This window comes from Rissa tridactyla, chromosome 1 (genome assembly GCF_028500815.1).
Source record: "Rissa tridactyla isolate bRisTri1 chromosome 1, bRisTri1.patW.cur.20221130, whole genome shotgun sequence".
NCBI lineage: Eukaryota > Metazoa > Chordata > Aves > Charadriiformes > Laridae > Rissa > Rissa tridactyla.
Window position 1 is genome coordinate 132,615,661 of NC_071466.1, and position 21,166 is coordinate 132,636,826.

The 21,166-nt window shown below is 39.4% G+C and overlaps 1 protein-coding gene across 1 annotated transcript in view; it reads right to left on the minus strand.

Annotated features, from left to right (window-relative positions):
- The window catches only part of MAN1A2 (mannosidase alpha class 1A member 2), a 139,048-nt gene that overhangs the window by 50,655 nt on the left and 67,227 nt on the right, over positions 1–21,166 (minus strand). Inside the window, exons 5-6 of the mRNA XM_054188657.1 lie at positions 21,046–21,126; positions 1,611–1,705 (exon numbers count right to left, since the gene is read on the minus strand). Of these exons, the coding sequence (XP_054044632.1) occupies positions 1,611–1,705; positions 21,046–21,126 (176 nt within the window). The remainder of the gene's footprint in view (positions 1–1,610; positions 1,706–21,045; positions 21,127–21,166) is intronic.

Sequence of the window (21,166 nt, forward strand, 5' to 3'; positions counted from 1 at the left end):
TGTGATGCTGGCTGGTTTTGTACATTACCAAGAGACTGATAGAGTAAATGCATAAACAATACCAGCATACAGGAAATTTCTGGCATTCCAATCCTTTTCCCTCTGCCTACAGCAAATCCTCCTCCCTGCTCCTGCCTTTCTGACTGTGCTCTGACGCCCGACCTACGTGTTGTACTGATAAGTATCCATGCATCTACTGCTCGCAGCTTCTTAAACCTCGCCATCTATGTCGCTCGAGCCAGTGAACCAGATGCCTGTGCTGCTCAAGGAGTATGGCCACCTGGGCCATTCAAACACACTGGAATCACAGCGCGGGCCTGGGCTAAACAAAGCAAAAATAAAAAAAAAAGCTCACTCACAGAGGAATTTCAAGCTGTATGAAACCGCAGGAAGAACACAGGACTGAGTAAACCATAACGCTGCACGGAAAGTGTGCAGGGAAATTTAACCCAATAACATTCATTGTACAGAGGCCCAAAAAACTGGAAAACGCAGCACAGGCAAAGCGGAGAAAAGCCGGCAAAGTTGGTGAGGCCCTGCACCAAAAGAATCAGAATCGTTTTGGTTGGAAGAGACCTTTAAGACCATCAAGTCCAACCGTTAACCTAGAACAAGTAAAGGTTCATATAAAATACGAAGGTTCATATGAAAATAACAACTGTTTAGCAAAGGTTTCTATATTCTTCCAAACGACAGCTCCATGGTCTTCACCCAAGGAGTGACAAAGTGAGGATCATTTCCTGATCACAAAATGGCACCTACAGCTAATGCTCTCAAAGTAGTCCCAAACGTTTTCGCAGTCTAACAAAGCACAACAAATACCTATCCTAAAAGGAGAACAATTTAAAACAATTCAAAAACTCTCTGCTATTTACTATCGCGAATTCGTAAGTGCACACACAATCTAGACATGCATCCCAATTCAGCTACTGTTTAAGAACATAACAAAAATTTAAAAAGCAGCTTGCACCAAAAACGTTCTCTCAAACTCTGAGGGAAATCCCAGCATTGAACAAGCAATACAAGATAAATTAAACAAGGCAAGTCTCTTCCCCAAGGCAACGCAGATCATCTAATTCAGTGTCTGACCTGAACCGCCATCTAAAGGAGCCTCTCCATCTCCATGGACCATAGTGGACTTCAGCACACTAGCCTTTATACCTAAACTGAACTGTAAAATGAATTAATATCTTCAGAGTCCCATCATCTTCTCAAACATTGTGAGTCTTCTAAAGGTAACATACAGCTCACACAGTACATAAAACCCAGTACGTTCAACGATGGACTGCAAACAATTTTGGTTTTTAGTAGGTCTTTAATGACTAAAGAACCAATAATTAAGCTCTAGAGCAACACATGGCATAATAACACTGGGTATGTTCCAATGTCATGTTGAATCAGGAGAAAAAAAAAATCATGGTCACAATTTATTGCAGTTAATGAGACAGAATGCTCTGAACTCTATTAAAATTATTCTGAAGTGCCAGGAATGCCAATTTGTCTACATCTTCTACAGTTCCACTATTAAAAAAACCTGACATAAGCCATTACTAATTTTAAGTTGGGTGGAGGGGGAACAACGCACTTCCCGACAAAAGAAAATTCATTACCTTTTCAGATTCACCATTGCCCATGGTATACCCGTAGGTGTGTTGAAGGCTGGAAGAAGTTTTCCTGCCAGTTGCACAGCTTTGATCTTGAAAACCTAAGATAGTAGGATCAATTACAAATAGTTACAAAGTCTGATTTATCTCCAAGGACTATAGAGACTGAAATTTCCTTGCCCCACCCACCTCTTTGTATTAGAAAAGCTTTACATTGTAAAAAATATATTAACTTATCATTTATTTTTTGCTTGTTCATTTTATAAATTTCATTAAGATTTGAACATGAAAAGAAAACTTGTAATTTTCATTTCTTTCCTTCCTTGCTCTCCAGCAATAGTGCTTAGGTTCCTATTAAAGAATAATATCAATTCTCCTCCCACCTCCCTCCACCAATATTAGAAATTTCAAGTGCTTTCTAAAGAAGTCTTTAAACCATACTTTATATTTTATAGCTAAAAATCAAGAGACAACTCCCCCACACAAGTATTTTAACTTTTACAAATTTCCAATATCTTTTTAACAATATATGCTTATAATGCAGACGGAGGTCCTACTCTTTTATGAACATCATCTATGCAAAACCATATATACACAGTTTCCTGTAGCTTTTCCTTCATTGATAATGCATAAGAAAAATAATTATAGGCTTAATCTCCCTCTCAAGTCTGATTATTCATAGAAATTACTGTCAGGACTAAATCTCTTTCATTTCTACTGTTATTCCTACTTACTTTTGGAAGAAAATACGTTCAGAGTATTATTTATTAGTTAAATGAACAACTGGGAGAAAGCTCCTTCTAAGCCTATAGGAACCGTCTTTTCCAGGAAAGCATATTTGGTAGATCCCCATGACATAAAACTGTTTTTCCCAGCTAGTTGCTAGAATACATTTTAATTAACTCATTGTCAGTATTCACTACATTTTCACAAAAGTATCTTCTTAACTTGGAGATAACATTATTCATCAGTTTAAAACACTGCACAAATATGTAGCGAAAAGAGCTACCATACCCCCAAAATAACTTATGCAACACGGACATACCATAGAAACGTTATTATCAACTACCTGACCAATATTTTGTAATCAAGAAGGTCAAGAGTTTTAAGAAGGACTACAAAACAGCTCTGTTAGCTTTATAGAAAGGATTTCTCCCTTTTGTAAAGTCTATGGGAAGAAAACAGAAGAGATGCTCACTAGAAAAGCAAGCTGAAAAGTAGATGAAAAATAAGCAATCAAGAACATCCTATTTTTCACATGAAGGTGGGAAAAGATCAATAACTTAATATTTGAGGAGATGACTAGTGAGACATGAAATAAACCAGAAAAGAATACTAAAGATGACATCTAATTGTATTTGATGCAGTGGAGTATGGAGAGATGACGGTGGATCTGAAAGCAATGAGCCAGGAAAAGGAACTTTTACAGAGGTACTCTAAATGAATTTTAAGATGGGATATGTCTAAACTGAAAAAGAGGATATCTCAGAATATGATTTGATAGAATTTTGAAGTAACAGAGGCAACATGGCTTGAATGATTTTTAGCAAAGGTACTGACAAGAGACAGTCTTTGAGAAAACATGCAGAAAATTAGCAGTAAAATTCAGATAATATTCTGACCTTGAATAAAGGACCAAGTCAAAATAGGAAGGCACAGTATAAGTAATAGGTGTAAAACAGGTGGAGTCTATGGTAACTGGGGAAAAAGAAACTCTGAAGAGAACTAAAAGCTCTATCTTGGCCCAGTTACATATAAGCTACGATTTACGTCTTTAAATAAGTGTCAAAAATTCACGTTGAACTTTTAGATTTTAAAGTAGTAGATGGGTCAAGACCAGACAGAACTATCTGTAGGGAGTCATCTAACAGGAGTTCCCCTACAGTGCAGACAAGCTTCAACACCTAATCCAGACCAGAATGAAGACATCCAGTTAAATGGTACATAGTTAGGAAAGAATTTATGGCATGAATTTGTTTAGTTTCAGCTTTTCGATCCTGCACCCTCTGGAAGTGCTACCCATTATTATCTTATTCATTAATAAAAGACACTGAAACATTAGGGTAAGAATATTCAATGGGAGAACATCCCTAGAAACATCCTCACTGGAAGAATATTCTTAATGGCTAACTACATACCACTATCCAGCTTTGAATCAATTTGAAATGTACTATGATGATTTGGGGAAGAAACTATAGTACTGGATGCAGTTTTCAGTAAGAGTGTATAAAATAAAGGTTAAGCTGATCTAAATGTGCATGACTCTAAACAAGGGCAGTTAAAGCAAGGCAGTCACTGTGACAGCCATTTTTTCACGTGAGCCAACCAGAGCATCAGGGTGGCAGCAGTAAATAACTGCCTGTTCAGACCACCGTGTTTGCAGCACCTGCAAAAACTTGCTGTGATTAGAGGCACCCTCCTGTCACCTCTGTTGGGTTGAGGACTCTACATATCACTGATTCAGCATCAGAAGGTAAAACTCTGACTTTTTATAACCCTCTCGTCCAAGACTGAACCCAAGGAAACACTTAAGTTGGCTAAAGACATGCCTTTACTTTCTATTACTGCCCTCTCAGTCCCGTCTCACTGCTGCTTCTGGGTAACAAAACCACCTCGTGCTTGCTACAGCATTTAGCTACGCAGACTGGAGTGAGAACTGAGAGACAACTGCATAGGTTTTTACCAGAGCAAAGTGACCACAAGAGCATATATGGAGAGATGTAGGGAAGAGAAAGAAATGTAGCAAGCAGGGGTGGATGAGATGCCTTTTATAGGAGCCTGCAGATGTGACCAGAGTGCCCTGCTGAGCACATTGAAGTGACTTCTTTTAGTAAGTTTCAGACTGACCTTAAGAGCAACAGTAAATGCATCAGAGTACAGCTTTTAAATAACATGCTGGTATTAGACAACACAGTTACTTATGGTATAGTAAGTATTTTTATTTTTTTTAAAACAGGTTGAACTGATAGATCCTATTTCAGCCTTGGCAGTTCCCTGTTGACAGACAATGCATTTCAAAAAACACATAGGCAAGAACAGAGAAGAACAAAAAATGAATGGATGCCTTGAAAATAAAGCTCATTGGGAAACAGTAAAAGAGTGTTATTTAGTCCAGAGAAAAGATGTTCAAGAGGGACAAGATAATGACTTTTCAGTATATAAAAGGAAAAGTGAATAATAATTTTTTCCCTGGCCATGGAGAATGCAAAATAACACCAAAACGGAGCAAGGGAAAGTTAGTTATTAGGAAAAAGTTGGTGATAAGGATAACTAATAATGAAACATGACTGTGATTGCTTCAGAGTCATCACTGTACGACACCTGCAACTATGAAGACTGATGTGATTTGACCGTGCCAGGGAACAGAAGAATAACGGAGAATTATGCAGCTTCCTTACCACTCCTTCCAGCCATATTGCCAATTAATCAAACGGCTTGTGCACATTCCATACATGTAAGAGGAACGTCTTTTTGTCTCTCAGGGCCTTGTACCTGCTCTGTAGACCCACACAGCACCTTTGGAACTGGTGCATAAATCATGGAGACCATGCACTCCCAAAGTTTCTGTGCTAGCACAAGCTCCAAAGTATAGGATTCTATAAGAGAGAGGGAGTCACAGAAACCACAAAGACAACAGCTCTCAAAGAAGTGCTGTTCCTGCAGGATAACTGTCGTGGCTTGACTCCAGCCAGCAGCTAGGAGCACACAGCCACTTGCTCACTCCCCTCAGCTGGGATGGGGGACAGAATCAGAAGAGAAGCAAGGAAAGACTCATGGGTTGAGATAAAGACAGTTTAATAGCTAGAGCAAAAGCCACATGCACAAGCAAAGCAAAACAAGGAGTTTATTCACTGCTTCTCATCAGCAAGCAGCTGTTCAGCCATCTCCAGGAGAGCAGGGCTCCATCACACGTAATGGGTACTTGGTAAGACAAATGCAATAAGTCCAAACATCCGCCCCTTCCTCCTTCTTCCCCCAGCTTTATATCCTGAGCATGACGTCACATGGCATGGAATATCCCCTTGGTCAGTTGGGGTCAGCTGTCCCAGGCGTGTCTCCTCCCAGCTTTTTGTGCACACTCAGCCCTGGCTGGCAGGGCGGTGTGAGGAGCAGAAAAGGCCTTGAGAGCTTAGCAACAACCAAAACCAGTAGTATGCTATCAATACCATTTGTCACCCCAAATCCAAAACACAGCGCTGTACCAGCTGCTAGTAAGAAAGTCAACTCCATCCCAGCTGAAGCCATGACAATAACTCTTTTTTCAAATGTGCATTCACATTTGCATTAATTACAGAATTTAGCATGTACCAGCCTTAAGATGTGGAGGTAACTGATCAGAGTCTTCTTAAAGTAAAGACCCCATAACAGCTTTAGCACGACATCCTATTTTGAAGCTGCAAAAATACTGTTCTGGGCAAACATGTGTATTAATCCCAGGGTAACTGTTATGTCCATTCTCAATATATGGACATTTTTTCAGAAAACTTTCAGAAGCCACCATAGACTTGAAGAAGTATTTCCATTTTACACAGCAAAATCTAATACACTAAATCCATGAATTCACATGGCCTTTGGTAGGCTAATCCTTCTTTCTGGCAAATGTTGTAAAGCAATGGAAGGATTTCCCGCCCCCCCCGCCGCCATCAAATAAAAATCAAGCTGTTTACAGATAGAAGGGGAGAGAGTGAAAATTAGCAGAAAAAGCAAAACCTAAACCGCAAATCAGATAAGTGGATCCCTCATTAAGATAAAAATCAATCAGTATCTACAAACTAGCGTGTACAGCAGACCAGCTGTGAGGGTCTGAATCATTTTCATCCATTGAACTGATGCTTAACATATCGAACCCACCACCCACTCCACAATACGAAAGCTTGCTCCCAAGCCTATTATTCCAAGTAAGGCCAACACATTCAGCAGAAAAGCTCTTAAAGATTAAGATGATTCTTCAAAAGCCTTATTGATCTATCCAATGACTGCTGAGATGCATGCCTGCAACTTTTAGAAGACTACATTATGCTAATACTGTTGTGAGGTGTTCCCTTCCAGCACTTTGAATGGCAAACAGCCTGGAATGGCCTCTGCTCCTAACTCTGAGGCGGATTATACATCTGGGGATGTTTTATACAAATAAAGAATCTCTTTCATTTATGTGCATAGATCAGTCTTTGACTCATTCTTCTTAAACAGTAACAAACGCCAGACTTCTGCTTAATCTGATAGTTATTAACTAGTGAGTTATCCCTGGTCATGCAATGTGGCTGGTTCTGTAGGTTTGATAATCTTTGATCCTTAAAAAAAAAAAAAAAAAAAAAACACAAAAAAACACCAGACATCTCTTTCCTTGAGGCACTGGACTGTTCCGAGATAAATATAAAGGTCAGGTTTTTTTGGAATACTGAATACAGGGACAGGTAAAGCACTGGCAAAAGAGATGGCAAGAAATTACCCCCCATTATATCAACTGATCTGGACGGACTAGCCAACCTAGAAAAATTATCCTTGTGGTAGTTCCTAAATCAGAGTTTTATTGAAAAGCATTAAAATCCCTATCTGATCATACTGTTCAACTACAACGTCCAGTCTACAAACGAGTAGAAAAATAAACACAGAAAAATACTTAAACTGCATCAGTTAAATGCAGACAAGACAGATATTATCTGGTTGACTACAACTTGCCCTGTTTACATTTTACAAATTAGCAATTATATGTTCAAATGCTGCTTCTTAGATATAAGATAATAAATAGTATGGTGGTACTCTACCATCAGCAGGCAAAGATTTGCAAGCAGAATTCTTAAGCAGTACTATCTTTATCTGTTACTAAAGTTTTCCAAAGCTGCTTTCCTGGACAACAGACGTGAGGAATGTAGCTACTGTTGACTGAGGCATCTTAGGATCTAATGAAATATTCATTGGTTTCACACTATTGATATTTTTGAAAAATCCACATGAGAAAGTTTTTGCATATATTAGTTTATTAGAAATATTTAAATTTTTTTCTCTAGAAGATCTAAACATAGAAATTTGGCATGCACTGGACAACCAGCTAATCACATTTAAACTACCTGGCACTGGCTAATAATACCTCAATTAAACTGCATAATTTCCGTTCACTTCAATAGTCATATTGGCTTCCTTGGCATGGGTTTCATGCACATCTGAGTAGAAAAGTTCACATTCTCCATTTTTAAAGGGCCTTCAAATCTGAGGCAATTTACACCAGTCAGCCAACATCACAGATCACTTACAATTCAGAATAAATGAGATGAAATTCTGGCATATAAATGCCTCCTTGATCTGATCATTCCAGGAAGATATAATGCACTGTTTCTCATCCTGTCTAACTGAGCCAAAAACCATGACAGTTTTGAGTTCATTTTCTATTATTATTATTAGAAAGTTGCTTTCAGCCCAGGCAATTTTTGTGCTTTATCTTTCCTTCTTTTCATATCTCTGATTCTTCACTGTAAGTTTCCTTGCACAAGCAATATTAACCTGCCAGATTAGTTACCTTTGTAAATAAACTGTCACAGGACTAGAAGCAACAATCTTGAATTTGCACAACAACATACTAATCACAATCACTCGTGCCTAAGCATGCTCCAAGGCTGTCAGCGGCCTTTTAAAAGACTCTGCTTCCATGTGATTTCTTCTTGCTGCAGGAGCTACTGCAGCCCAGGGAACCAGATGTGAGAGCAAAGACAATGTCTGGCGTCTGGCTTAAATGTTCTCCCACTAGTTGCTGGCAGCAAGATAGATTGATTTTAAGAGTGTGGAAAAGGGGAACGGGGAAAGATGAATCTGAGTGGCCATCAGGAAACCAGACAGAAGAACCATCAAGGGACAGAAGATTGGTATGGAAATTTGCCAGCAAGGAAGCAAAACTGGTAAGAGACAGGGCTTCCAGTTCCCCCCCCCCCCATACAAGGTGAAGTGCCAGGGAGAAGTTGTTAAAAGAGAGCACAAATAGGAGCTGAAGGGAAGAAACAAAAGGCATCAAGAGGAGGAAGGACAGGGAGTGAATGGAAGGCTTAAGACGACAAGACATAACAAGGGACCATGGAGGGAGTGCCAAGCGCGTAGTTGTAAGGAACAGGAGTATGAGGAACATCTTCGGGAATCTGAGAAGGGAAGAACGCTTTCTCATCACCTGAATATATTCTTCAGTCCTAGAATCAACCCTAATGTATCAGCCTCTTAGCATGCCAAACATGTAGCCTCTTAACATGCAGCCAAACACACTCAGGCAAAGCAAATGGTAAAAAATGAATCTTTTTTTTTTTTATTAATCAGTGATCTTTGGCATTTTGCTACTACCAGTTGTTTACTGAGTTGAGTAACAGACCATATTATGTTCCTGAAGGTCCCAACCCAACTGATGATCCAGTCTCTCTGTGGTTTTTAAGAAGGAAAATGTGTATTAGGAATCCTAAGAAATGGTTCTGAAGTCAAGTAATTAAGCTGTTTGTGCCATACTTAAAACTCTTAAGAGAATCCTTTTCAGGCAATAAGAATTACCTACCCGCTCTGATTATTAATCTCTCTTGACACTTGCTTTTTTTGCTAACACCAGCTCCTAATGCATTCCCCACTCATGTCAAATATCTCCTTTATTTCCCATATATTTTTCTCTGCCATGTCATCTTTTTTGTCCTTCAGCTCTGTGCTCACATTGTATCAATTTCTACTTTCTTTCTCAGTTATTCCTCTGTCTCGTGTTTTTCTTGAATGTGCTGCCAAGCTTTCCATTTTAAATTCATCTTGATTTCCCCCTTTAGACTTTGCCAGAAATTACTCAGTCCCCTTTAGATTGTATTTGCCTTTACAAAAAAGTTCAGAGATGAAATTACATATTGTTTCACACTATGTGCACTCATTATACACACAGCCTCCCTCCTCCCATTGGTATGATGTAACAGGTTACAATGCAAAAATCACAGTCAATCTAGAAAAAACAATTAAAATCACATAGCTTTTACATCTTCAAAAACATACCCTTTACACAATGTCAGGCGCAAAATATGTTTCATTGCATTGTACCTGATGAAAGTGAGTAAATAGTGTTTTGTGGCTTTTTTTTTTTTAAATGGATGAACAGGCTTGTTTTCACAGATTTACAGACATATTTCGCTTAGCTACAGTTAATATATATTAGGACCAAGTTCTGACAGAAAATTAGTTGGCAAACAACAGCTATGAGCAATGAATTAGTAAGCACCAAATCTCCATAGCTGCATAAATTCTGCAAGGCACTTGAAAAAACAGACATTTATTTTGAAAAATGGTAAGATAAATACCCTGAACTCCTGCAGCATAATTTATAGATCCTAGGGCCAGAAATAAGACAAAAATTGTCTTCTTTTATGCCATACAAACAGAAATCAAAAAGGTTCAACAGAACAACAATGTGATCTTCTGTATAAAATAAAGCATAATTACCAGGCCACACCTTTGTGTTTCTGTCAGTAAGTACTATTTAAGTGAAACATTTCTACCAGAGACATACCTGAACTGAGTCATATACAACACACTGACTACTGATGTGTCCAGGAAGCATAACTATCACTCCTCTATCTTTTTGTGATTTTTCTACATTTCTGCTGTTTTCACACATACTTTTAAGAACTTGATTCCCAAGACATTTACAGCATACCAACATTGACCCTTTAAAATTCCTATTTATAAATCCAAATGCTCGTAGGTCTTTTGCCACAGGATTTCATACCAGAAGTTCAAACTGAGCTGCTTGCCTTTTGTTCCACACACTCTTGAAGCCACAGCTACTCAAAACCTATTCCTTTGGTCTGTTCCAGTGTTGGTCTGGCCAGCATGTGTTCCTGGCTTTTTCTTATAACTTACAGCCTGCACCTTTGGCAACATTAAAATGGACTTAATTTATACAGACCACGTTGACCATTTGATTAGATTTCCCCAGAGTTTCCTATTTACTTGCCATTTCAACATGAGCAAATCTACAGTCAGCCATAAATTCTTACAAGCATACTTCTATTGTCAAATCACTACTATACTGATGGCCTCTTATTTTACATTAACTGAATTAATTTCTGGGATGGGGAGGAGGAGTGAAATCAAACTGGCTCACATATACCTAGGTCACCTTAAATGACCTTTTCTGAACATGGACATAGCTGTGTTCTTTTGGTTTAGGCACTTATCTGCAATTTTATGTTTTGAATTAAAAAAAATAAATGTTAACAGGCTGAAGAGCTTCTTGGTCATTTCTTCAAAGATCTGTCAGCTGATTATCCAATTCATAAATGTTAATACAATACTACTGCAGACATTTTAGCATCCTCTTGATTCCTGCCAGACTAGAAGAGTTCACCATCTTTATCACGGGACAGATGAACACATCATTAGAGACAACATGACTGTTGCTGGTGTTTTTGCTATTTTTTAGTGGGTTTGTGGCATTTGTGGCATGTATTTCATTTTTATCTCACAGTACCTGTTCTTGTCTAAACAGTTTTTAATATTCAAACTCCTTTTTAAGAGCGTAATAGTTAGCACCAAATGAAAACAAGTTCCAAAAGGCAAAACCAGCCAAAGATGCCTGGTTTTAAAGTGCTATCATGGCCAGAGTTGTATTTTCATTTTGTTTTAAAACAAAAAAAAAAATCCTGCTGGAAGAACTGTGTTTTCATTTGATGAAAAAAGAATGCCGTGCTTCCTCTCTGGATCAGATCAAGCATGAAAACCCTCAGTGCAGACGCTAACGTAGGAGGAAAGAACATAGGAAAACTCAGTGGGTAGAAATTAGTACGTTATTGTGTCAACAGTAATGCCAATAAATGAATGTCTGGAAAAATAACAGGTAAGATACTGTGCTTGCTGTCATTGCTGCCCATCAGCATCAGTACGATTGTTGCACTACTGAAGAGGGAGACAAAAACTAATAGACATGGTCATCAGGAGATACCTGGCATGCGACTAGTTACAAGTGATCTTTTCTTTCTTAGCTTTTATAGCGCTCTACACAAACATCACCGAAGAGTGCGTTTTAAGAGTGGCTATTACTGCATAGTTAGTGTACTTTCTGTTGCCATAACAGCTTGTCCTTTATTTCCACCAGTTTAAAGCACATTATACCAAGAGGCAAACTTATTCCCAATCTGGCCTAGAGGAAACAAAATTGCAATGAAGTCAGTTTTCCCCTCCGCTCTTCCTCTTCGGGTGCCATGTGGTATCAGGATGCAGCAATAACTTGGGATAAGTGTCATTTGCCAGTCAAGACGACATTTAGTACAAGCCCAGTAAACAGAAACTGCACAAGAATTACAATCTGCACTGCAGTGAGCAGTGGCAATGCCCAATACGTGACAATGCTTTAAAACTCAAGGAAAAAAAATATTTTTTCCAGGCTGTGTCCTGCTAAGAGACCAGTGAGCTGTCACGACCACTTATGAATAAAGCAGCTCATCTCCTGGCAACAAACTGAAATCTCATCTTTATTGGATAGGACCTACACAACGTTGTTATCTCTTCCAAGATTTTAAAGCCTTGAAAACTTAATTTAGATAAGCCCCTTCGCAGGTACGATCAAGACTTCTGCAAAACTGGTTCACAAAATATGTTGTCTTGCTTACTGAAGACTTATACTTTATATATTTATGTCAGTTATTGGGGATATCCATAGGCATATATAACATAGTTTTACTATGGAGTCTTCCTCAACAGAAGAGATGCTGCCTGTCAGTTCCTGGAAAGGATTAGTTTGATTATCTGTTAATAGAGTATCAAGTACTTAACAGCCCTCGCTATTTTAAATGACAGATTTCAGGCTGGATTTACCCATGTGAATTTTATTATTATCTTGCCCAGAAAGAAATATCATTTTGATGGTGTTTATAAATGATGAGAAAGACAATCATGTAAAGGAACTACTTCATATCTAAGGCTGGCAAAGGTAAACAGTGAATCATTAGTCTTTTTTTTAATATTGCAAATACCATAAATAACTTTGTTCAACAAAAATAAAACAATAAGCTGTCTTTTTTATTGTATTAATAAATCAGCAGCAGACAAGAACACTTTGTCACAATGGTGTAAATGTCCTCCTGCCACTATCACACAACAGTGAATAATATTCACTTTGTTTTCCGTACTTGATGCTGTTTCTCAAGCACAGCCATGTACTCTGCGCAACAACTGGCCCTCTATCCATCTTTGGGCTTCTATCATTCCAGCCGTTATTGCTAGCAGGAATGTTTTATTTGCCACTACCAGCCACACCAGGAGTTTCAATGATTTGTGAAGCCGTACTTCATGAAAAGAAGCACGCAGTGAACGAGTACCTTGTGCGCTCTCTCCACAGACAAATGCTCTTCACACCAGATAAGATGCTTAGTTACTCAAGGCAAGATAGGGTTACACCTGCACACCTTACAAATCTCTTTATGGACTACTAGCAACTGAGCTCGACACAAAGCATCTAAGTATCACTTACTAATCCTAATTCTCAGTCACTTGGCTTTCTTTACAACCCAGAACATACTCGAGAACTGGATCCTGCAAAATGCTCTAGGAATCTCCATCTGCTTTTATGAGCTCAAAGAAGTTCACATAGCCAATATAAAGAACTGCAGCTTATTTCTGCTGGATTCTTGGTCTATAATGTCTTCCTTGTACTTACCCCTCCTTCACTAACCAGGTGTGGGGACAGCATAATAGAAATTCTAGCTCTTGGACCATTTGATTCAGCACACCATGGGAAAATCGCATTTATGCTGAAGATTCCAGTGTGGTACCCTACATCAGATTCTAACAGACCTTTTACTGTCCTAGGCCTTGAGGACATTGTAATTCCTGGTCTCCTGGTAGCCTACTCTCACAGATTTGACATTCAGGCACACTCGTCACGGATCTATTTTGTAACTTCTACTGCAGCTTATAGCTCTGGTCTGTTGGCAAGCTTTATTGTTTCAGCATTAGCACAGAAAGATCAGCCAGCTCTTTTCTACTTGATGCCATTCATTCTTACTGTTTGCCTGGTTGTTGCTTTTTTGCGCCAGGAGTTGAGAATGTTTTGGACAGGCAGTGATTTTACAAAGCAGCCCTCCTGTCCTCCCTCAGAAATCAGTAGCAGCTACCCTGATGCCCAAAAATACCCAGATCCATAAATGTGACTAGAAAGGAGGGAAAGAACATACAATTGAGCATATACCCAATAAAGACCAATTAGATAATTTGTGTTGACAAAAAGAATTTACCAATTTACCAACACACATAGCAAAGAGAAAACCTCATGTTACCCAGAGAAAAAGCAAGCACCAAACATGATTGATCTTCAACAAAATCTTAAATCAGACAACTGGATAGACACCAAGGGAGATGAAAGAATTCCAGAGCCCCATCCTGAGAAAGCAGATATGCGATATGGCTGATTTCCAGGTAATAGAGGAATCTCCCTGGAAGACGACTTTAAAAGACTATATGAACAGACAGCTCCAATCTAACAATAAAAGTGTACATTTCACAAAAAAAGGATGCTATTGCAAGTGCTTTATCTTGTTCTGATCTCTGTGTATACATAATACTCTTTCATTAAGCATTTCTATCCTGGTGATGTTACAAACAATAGAGTCACATCAAGGTATTTTATTTTATTAGTGTTGGATAAGTTAAAGATAACCATAAAGAACGCAAAACACTCTTATACACTAAGTCTAGGGAATTAACTTGGAATAAAGGAACTTAGTGTTCTAGGAAAAGAGCTAAATAATGCTTTGATAGACATCATTGAAAACTATAAAAAAAATCATAACTAAAGAGAAAATGTATATTTGTATCAGGATGATGCATGACAGAAAACAAATCTCAATGCAGCCACACAAAAAAATTTGTTGCTTTTTTATTTTGGGGTTTTTGAGGGGTTGTCTGGGTGGGGTTTTTTGGTTGTGAGGTTTTTTGTTTGGTTGGGGTTTTTTTTGTTGTTTTGGGGTTTGTTTTTTTTTATTCATGTAAGGCTGATTTTCATCCTGAGCTACCATACTCAATGTTTACTCCAAAGTAGGCATATGGGACATTACATTTCTACTTATTTCTGTTATATTATCAACTATATATCATAATGTCCCTGCCAAGCATAATGAAGACCATGTCTAGCTCCTACAGAAGTTAAAGGATTGTTGCAGGGATTACTGAGAAACAGTCTGGCTCAATTCAGATAAGAAGTCATTATATATTTACTGCCATTATGTTAATTTGGCCTGATAACTCCATTTGACAGATGAAAAAGGGGAAGCACAGTGGTGCCTGTGAACGCAGAAAGTGGAAAACTTGTAGTCCACACACCTTAAATAAACGATCATGCTCTACCTTTTGATCAAAATGCAAAGTGTAAAAATTTTATCCATTCTATCACAACCTGGGGGTGGAGAAAAGGAGTGCCTAGTTGTCACAGTATGGCTCCCAGCCACTTTTTACTAAGTAACTCTCCTAAACCCTATATGTCCACAACTGTTCAATTAGTAGCTCCTGAGTATAGGCACAATGCATTTTGCACTTCCTATTTAGAGATTTAGGTACTTCGAGATTATGCCTATAATTGTACAGCTTCATAAGGAATAACGAGTGAAGTAAACACCTGTATTGGTTGCTTAGTGGAAAATGGGAAGAAACCTCTGGCATACAGCAAAATACAAGAGAGCCTGCCTCCACATAGTGCAACCCCAGGAGATCTCACACTTTTTTTCCTGCTTTTTACTAAATCTCTTTTTCTTTCTTTGGTTTGACAGCGGAATTTCAAAAAAATTCAAGAAATAGTATACCCTACTTGTACTGGGGTCCCCACTACTATATATAGCCTTAGGGTCCCCAGTACAAGAAACACACGGACCTGTTAGAGCAGGTCCAGAAGAGGGCCATAAAAAACGATCAGAGCGCTGGAGCACCTCTCCTATGAGGAAAGGCTGAAAGGGTTGGCATTATTAAGCCTGGAGAAGGCTCTGGGAAAACCTTACAGTGGCCTTTCAATACTTACAGAAGACTTTATAAGAAAGATGAAGAGAGACTTCTTACCACAGCCTGTAGTGACAGGAGAAGGGGGCATGGTTTTAAAACTGAAAGAGGGTAGGTTTAGACTGGATATCAGGAAGACGTTTTTTATAATGAGGGTGGTGAGATACCAGAACAGGTTGCCCAGAGAAGCTGTGGATGCCCCATCCCTGGAAGTGTTCAAGGCCAGGCTGGATGGGGCTTTGAGCAACCTGATCTATTGAAAGATGTCCCTGCCCACGGCAGTTTGAACTAGATGATCTTTAAGGTCTCTTCCAACTCCAACCATTCTGACTCTCTATTCCACTATTTTAGCATATATTCACTATATATGAATAATATACTGTCAATAATACACTTTGGAGAAAAGCCACAGCCTGAAGGCTCCAAAAAAAAAAAAAACAACCCACAAACAACCCCACCAAGAGTCTCAAAAGTAATGACAGATTGGGACCTCATTCTTATGTAAAAGCTGAGACAAAGAAGGCACGCTCTTAGATCTGATAATATACACCTAGTCAGACACCAGATGGCCTGGTCCACGATCAACCATGAAAACTTACTGTGCAGAGGATTTAAATAAGGGCCCTCCCAGACTGCAGACCTACTACCCCTGCCATCAGATAAACCTCAGCGTTGTTTCAACTTGAGAAGGCTGAAACAGAATGCACAGGCAGCTTTTCCACTGTGTCAAGTTTCACAGGCATATCTTGATTTTCTTCAATTCAAAAGGCATTCCAGCATGGAAGAATGGAGAAAGACGGTGATTTTCCCCAAATCAGGAAAACTGCCTGTTAGAGAAACAATTTTGTCTCTCTACATCAACAGAAAGGTACAGGGAGGCAAGACAACCAAGACATCCAGCCAGACATGAAAACACATCCTCCTCCAACTTTATGTGCTCATCACTCAAGGAAGTCCAGCAGAAATTCCCACATGTAAAAGGCTGAGCTGTTCAAAAATTCACAAGTGTCATGTTTCACAAAGAAAAGCTTGTGACTCAACACCGGACAGGAAAAGCCTACGGCATTTTAAGCCAAATTGTCAGTTGCTAAGAACAGCAGCATTTTTTTGGTTGTAAAGGAGATATATTTCTTTACCCCCCCATCCACTGCAGTGGGCAAGAGGAAATTCTCCCTGAAAAAAGGGACAGCGATACACACAATCTTAATATGAAAGGTTTAAAATTTTACCATCAACTGTAAGCAGTATCGTTAAAACCATGACCACAGTTAATGCTCCTTCTAAGCAGTACCAGTAATATGACAGCTAAAATGGAGACTACAGTCACGCCACTACGCGTGCTAAATAATTATTTAAAATTGGAATGTTTATAATAAAAGCAGTAAACAGCATAATTTAATCTAAATTAACAGCCATACTTATTTGAAAACTAGGATCAATATTAGCATTATGACTCATAATCAGACAAAATCCTATCCAGCACAATTACCCTCTCCATATAAAGGGCAAAAGCATATAGATAAACCACGCTGACTATCAAATTCTCCAAATGTGGCCACTTAAAAATGACTGAACTTCCACAGCTGATGCTGAGTCTTGGGCACTTTCTTTTATGGTCATCACTAGCGCATCTTTTAAAAGCACTAAGTGACAGGAGTCAAAATGAAGAATGTTTTTTATAACTTTCACCAAACAGCAGTAACTCACATTGCTGACCTAAGCAGAATTTATATAAAAAAGAAAAACCAGAATTAATTCCAAGCAGCCCCGTTCCTTGTATTGGACCTATTTTTCAATACATCAAACAAGACATGCAAAATTATGGAAATTCGCATAATAACCTTCTAAACAAGTATCTAGCAACAGTCTTACAAAATTAGAGGCTTGGAGGAAGGGAGATGGGGACTGAAATATCAAGAAGTCATGAGAAAGCAATATAAGCAAGTAAATGAGAGTTTGAAGAACAAAGGAAGGATACCTATCAGTAGGATAGAAACTCCCTTAGAGGCATAAGCCCATGTGCACATTCACTACTTGATCAGGCAAAATATCCAGACCCTTGGGATCAGGCTTCCCTGTCTTAGCAGCGGCTAAGAAGTGTCTCTTCACATGTCTGAATGCAGTAAAAAAATAAATTAAGTATGCCCCAATCCTGAGCCAAGTAATACCTTCCCTTCTTGGGAACAGAAGAGAGAAGACCAGATTGGAAATCACATCTCAAAACAAACCAGTTTCCAACTCCCAAGGAGTTCTCATCAGAGGTAGGTATTTCTCTCCTGGGCTCAGTAACTGAAAAGCCTCAAGTTCCCTTGCTTGTCTTATCCGGACTGACAAATAGTGGAGAAACCAACCTGGCAGATGAAGTAGTCTTTCGGGTAGCAGAAGCTGTCCTACCTGCCACACTATTTTGAAAGAAATGCAGTCTGAACACTTTTTTTAGGAGTTCTTTTGGAAAATAAAAATAATACATATGAACACGTGACAGGAATAATCTTCTACCACAAGTTAAAAAGCGTTTACAATCTTCTATCACAAGTTAAGAAGCATTTCAAGTCCACTGGAGAGACCAATGCCATAAAAATATTTTTAAAAACAAGAGTCAGCCCAGTGGCCAAAATTTAGGAAACACAGAGGGTAAAAGCTTTCTAAGAAGGAAAGAAATAAAAACTCCTTAAGCAAAAAAGCTTGTTCTGACTTTACCAAATTCTTAGAAACAACTGAAAGGAAAAGAGATACTCAACTTTAAAAATGCACAGAAAGCATGTGTTTTGGCAGTATTCAGCTGCATCCATCTGCGTATTGGGGCAAAAAAGTTCTTGTAAGGTACTTGTACACAGGTGTGGTATCGATCTATACAAACAATCCAGCTACCCATGAGTGATCATTGCTCTTTCTAAGGTTTTTCATATTCATGGTAGATGACTTCAAGGAGCACGCTCCAGTCTGAGTAAGTTGTCTAGAGACAGGATCAACATTCCTAGCTGAAAAGATGATGTGGGACTGTTCTACTCAATGCTTGAAGGCTTCAGTGATCACATAGTACTTAATGTGATCTGACCTCCAAGCAACAGAACTACAGATTTCTGGAAAAGAAGCATCCTTCAATATGCTGCTGAGGTCACTTGCACTACAGTAGGAACTACCATGCCTACTCCTAATCACAGAATGGCAGGGTTGGAAGGGACCTCTGGAGATCATCTAGTCCAACCCCCCCTGCCAGAGCAGGGTCACCTTAGAGCAGGTTGCACAGGAACACGTCCAGGCGGGTTTTGAATGTCTCTAGAGACGGAGGCTCCACCACCTCCATGGGCAGCCTGTTCCAGTGCTCTGCCACCCTCAAAGTAAAGTTGTTCCTCCTCATGTTTAGGTGGAACTTCCTATGTTCAAATTTGTGCCCATTACCTCTTGTCCTGTCCCTGGGCACCACTGAAAAGAGCCTGGCCCCATCCTCCTGACACCCACCCTTTAGTATTTATAGGTGTTGATAAGATCCCCCTTCAGTCGTCTTTTTTCCAGACTGAAGAGACCCAAATCCCTCAGCCTTTCTTCATAAGAGAGGTGTTCCAATCCCCTGATCATCTTCTTAGCCCTTTGCTGGCCCCTCTCCAGCAGTTCCCTGTCCTTCTTGAACCGGGGAGCCCAGAACCGGACACATTACTCCAGGTGCGGCCTCACCAAGGCAGAGTAGAGGGGGAGGACGACCTCCCTCGACATGGTTCCAGCTTAGCTACTTTAGCTGCTCCTTGGCACAAGTCGAAAAGCACATGCAGCTCAGACTGCTCTCCATGAAACTCCTTTGCTACAGAAATAAAAACATAAGCAGTTTTCCTTGCTTATGTTTGACAGCAGAAGAAAGCTTCTCTTCTGGGGGCCTTCAAAAGAGAACTGGTAGGTTAATAATGCTGACCTAGATGAAATTCAGAAACTGCCTTAAGTTAACATTTGGACTGATCATTCCATGATTTTTATGCCATCTTTTGTCAGGACAGAAGTGTAAACTAACAGGGCTTGAATTTCACCACTACTTTAAGACAAGTGACAGCTGCTACAAAGGTTGTCTTCCTGAAGAGGTGCCACAGCAATCAATTTAAAAGGCTGACTTGGAACACTGGGGGATAGGATCACTCCCTGAGGGTAAAATCCTAACTGAGCTGTGAGGAAACTGATGGAAGACCTAAGCCTGACAGGTTCTGGAGGCAAAGAAAGGCTCACTGCCACAAACGCAAGCTCAGCTCTTCAGTTGCCACAAAGGAAAAAGAGGGGCAGAATTCTGTGATTCTCCTTTCCTTTGGGCCTCCAATACAGACCACATAAATCAGTGCAGCAGGAGGGGCTGCTTGCAGATGAACCCTCTGCAGATGGGGGGCTTGCAGAGCGTGGACAGTAAAGAAGGCAAAGCAGTAGTACTTGATGAAAAAATAAAACTAGCAATTTCGTTTGAGATAGACACTAAATTTGTGCTTTGCCACTAAGCTCTTCTTCCAAAGAGAAGACACTCCTACAAGAGAAAATTCACAGATCCCAGGATGATATCAAAGACCTAAACAGCCAACAAATATGGGGTTTCACCTGCTTCATTTTAGGGCTGCGGGCTTAAAATACCTGATAACTCATTGATGTGTATGTGGTATTCCCCTAACAGAGGAGGAAGATATATATAAACACCTGAAAGCATATCAAACCTTAAGCCATGAAATATGTCTGGAAGTCTAATGTTTTAGGTAGTGGACTACAGAAGGGCCATATAAAAAAAGATAAAAGCAAACAAATCAAAGCCATAGGCAACAGATCAAAAGACAGCTAGCTGATAAGACATGAAAAGAGCTACGACTTAATCTGTAGGTTGGGTCCGGCTCCAGCCTTGTTCAATTATGTGAAGAGGTCACAACAGTGTTACTGCTAGACCAAAGTCTTCCATCGTTGCAAGTCTTTGGGTATATGCATCCTTTCAATCTAAGCATGCCTTTGGATAAGTACTCAGAAGTATAAGTCTCCGATCTTTTTTAATAGAAGTTCCAGAAGTGGGATGAAATAGGCTTGATGCTTCTCAGTTTGTGACTGAGAAGACTGCATAGCGCTTTTGTGAAGCAAACCTACAGCCTTGAAGGACAAGTGACAAAACCTTCATGGAGTTACAGAATATCAAAACAAGTTATTGTTGGCATGAGAAGCTAGTGACTTGACATTTCAGGCTGCTGTTTATTTGAGTGGATATCTATTGAAAACATCTTGATAAAAGCAGCACTCCAAAGCTCTAACAAAGGGTCCTAAACTGACCGAGACCTGCACAGACACAAACTTTAAAGACTGCATACTGTAAGAATTTGGTTACTTTGCACAACTTGCTGCTGTAAAATTAGTTTGCAAACTACTGAGAAACCAAGATTCTAGAAAATTCTTCATATGCAACATTTGCTAGAGTACATTAAATTTCACAGACACCTTCCAATCTCCTTACCTCTTGTCCTGAAAGGTAGTATGCTGCTAGAAGACCACCAATGAAGCGAATATTGACCTCAAAAACAGACACTTCGGAATTCTAGAACAGGAAGAAAAGAGTATATAATCAAACAACTCCC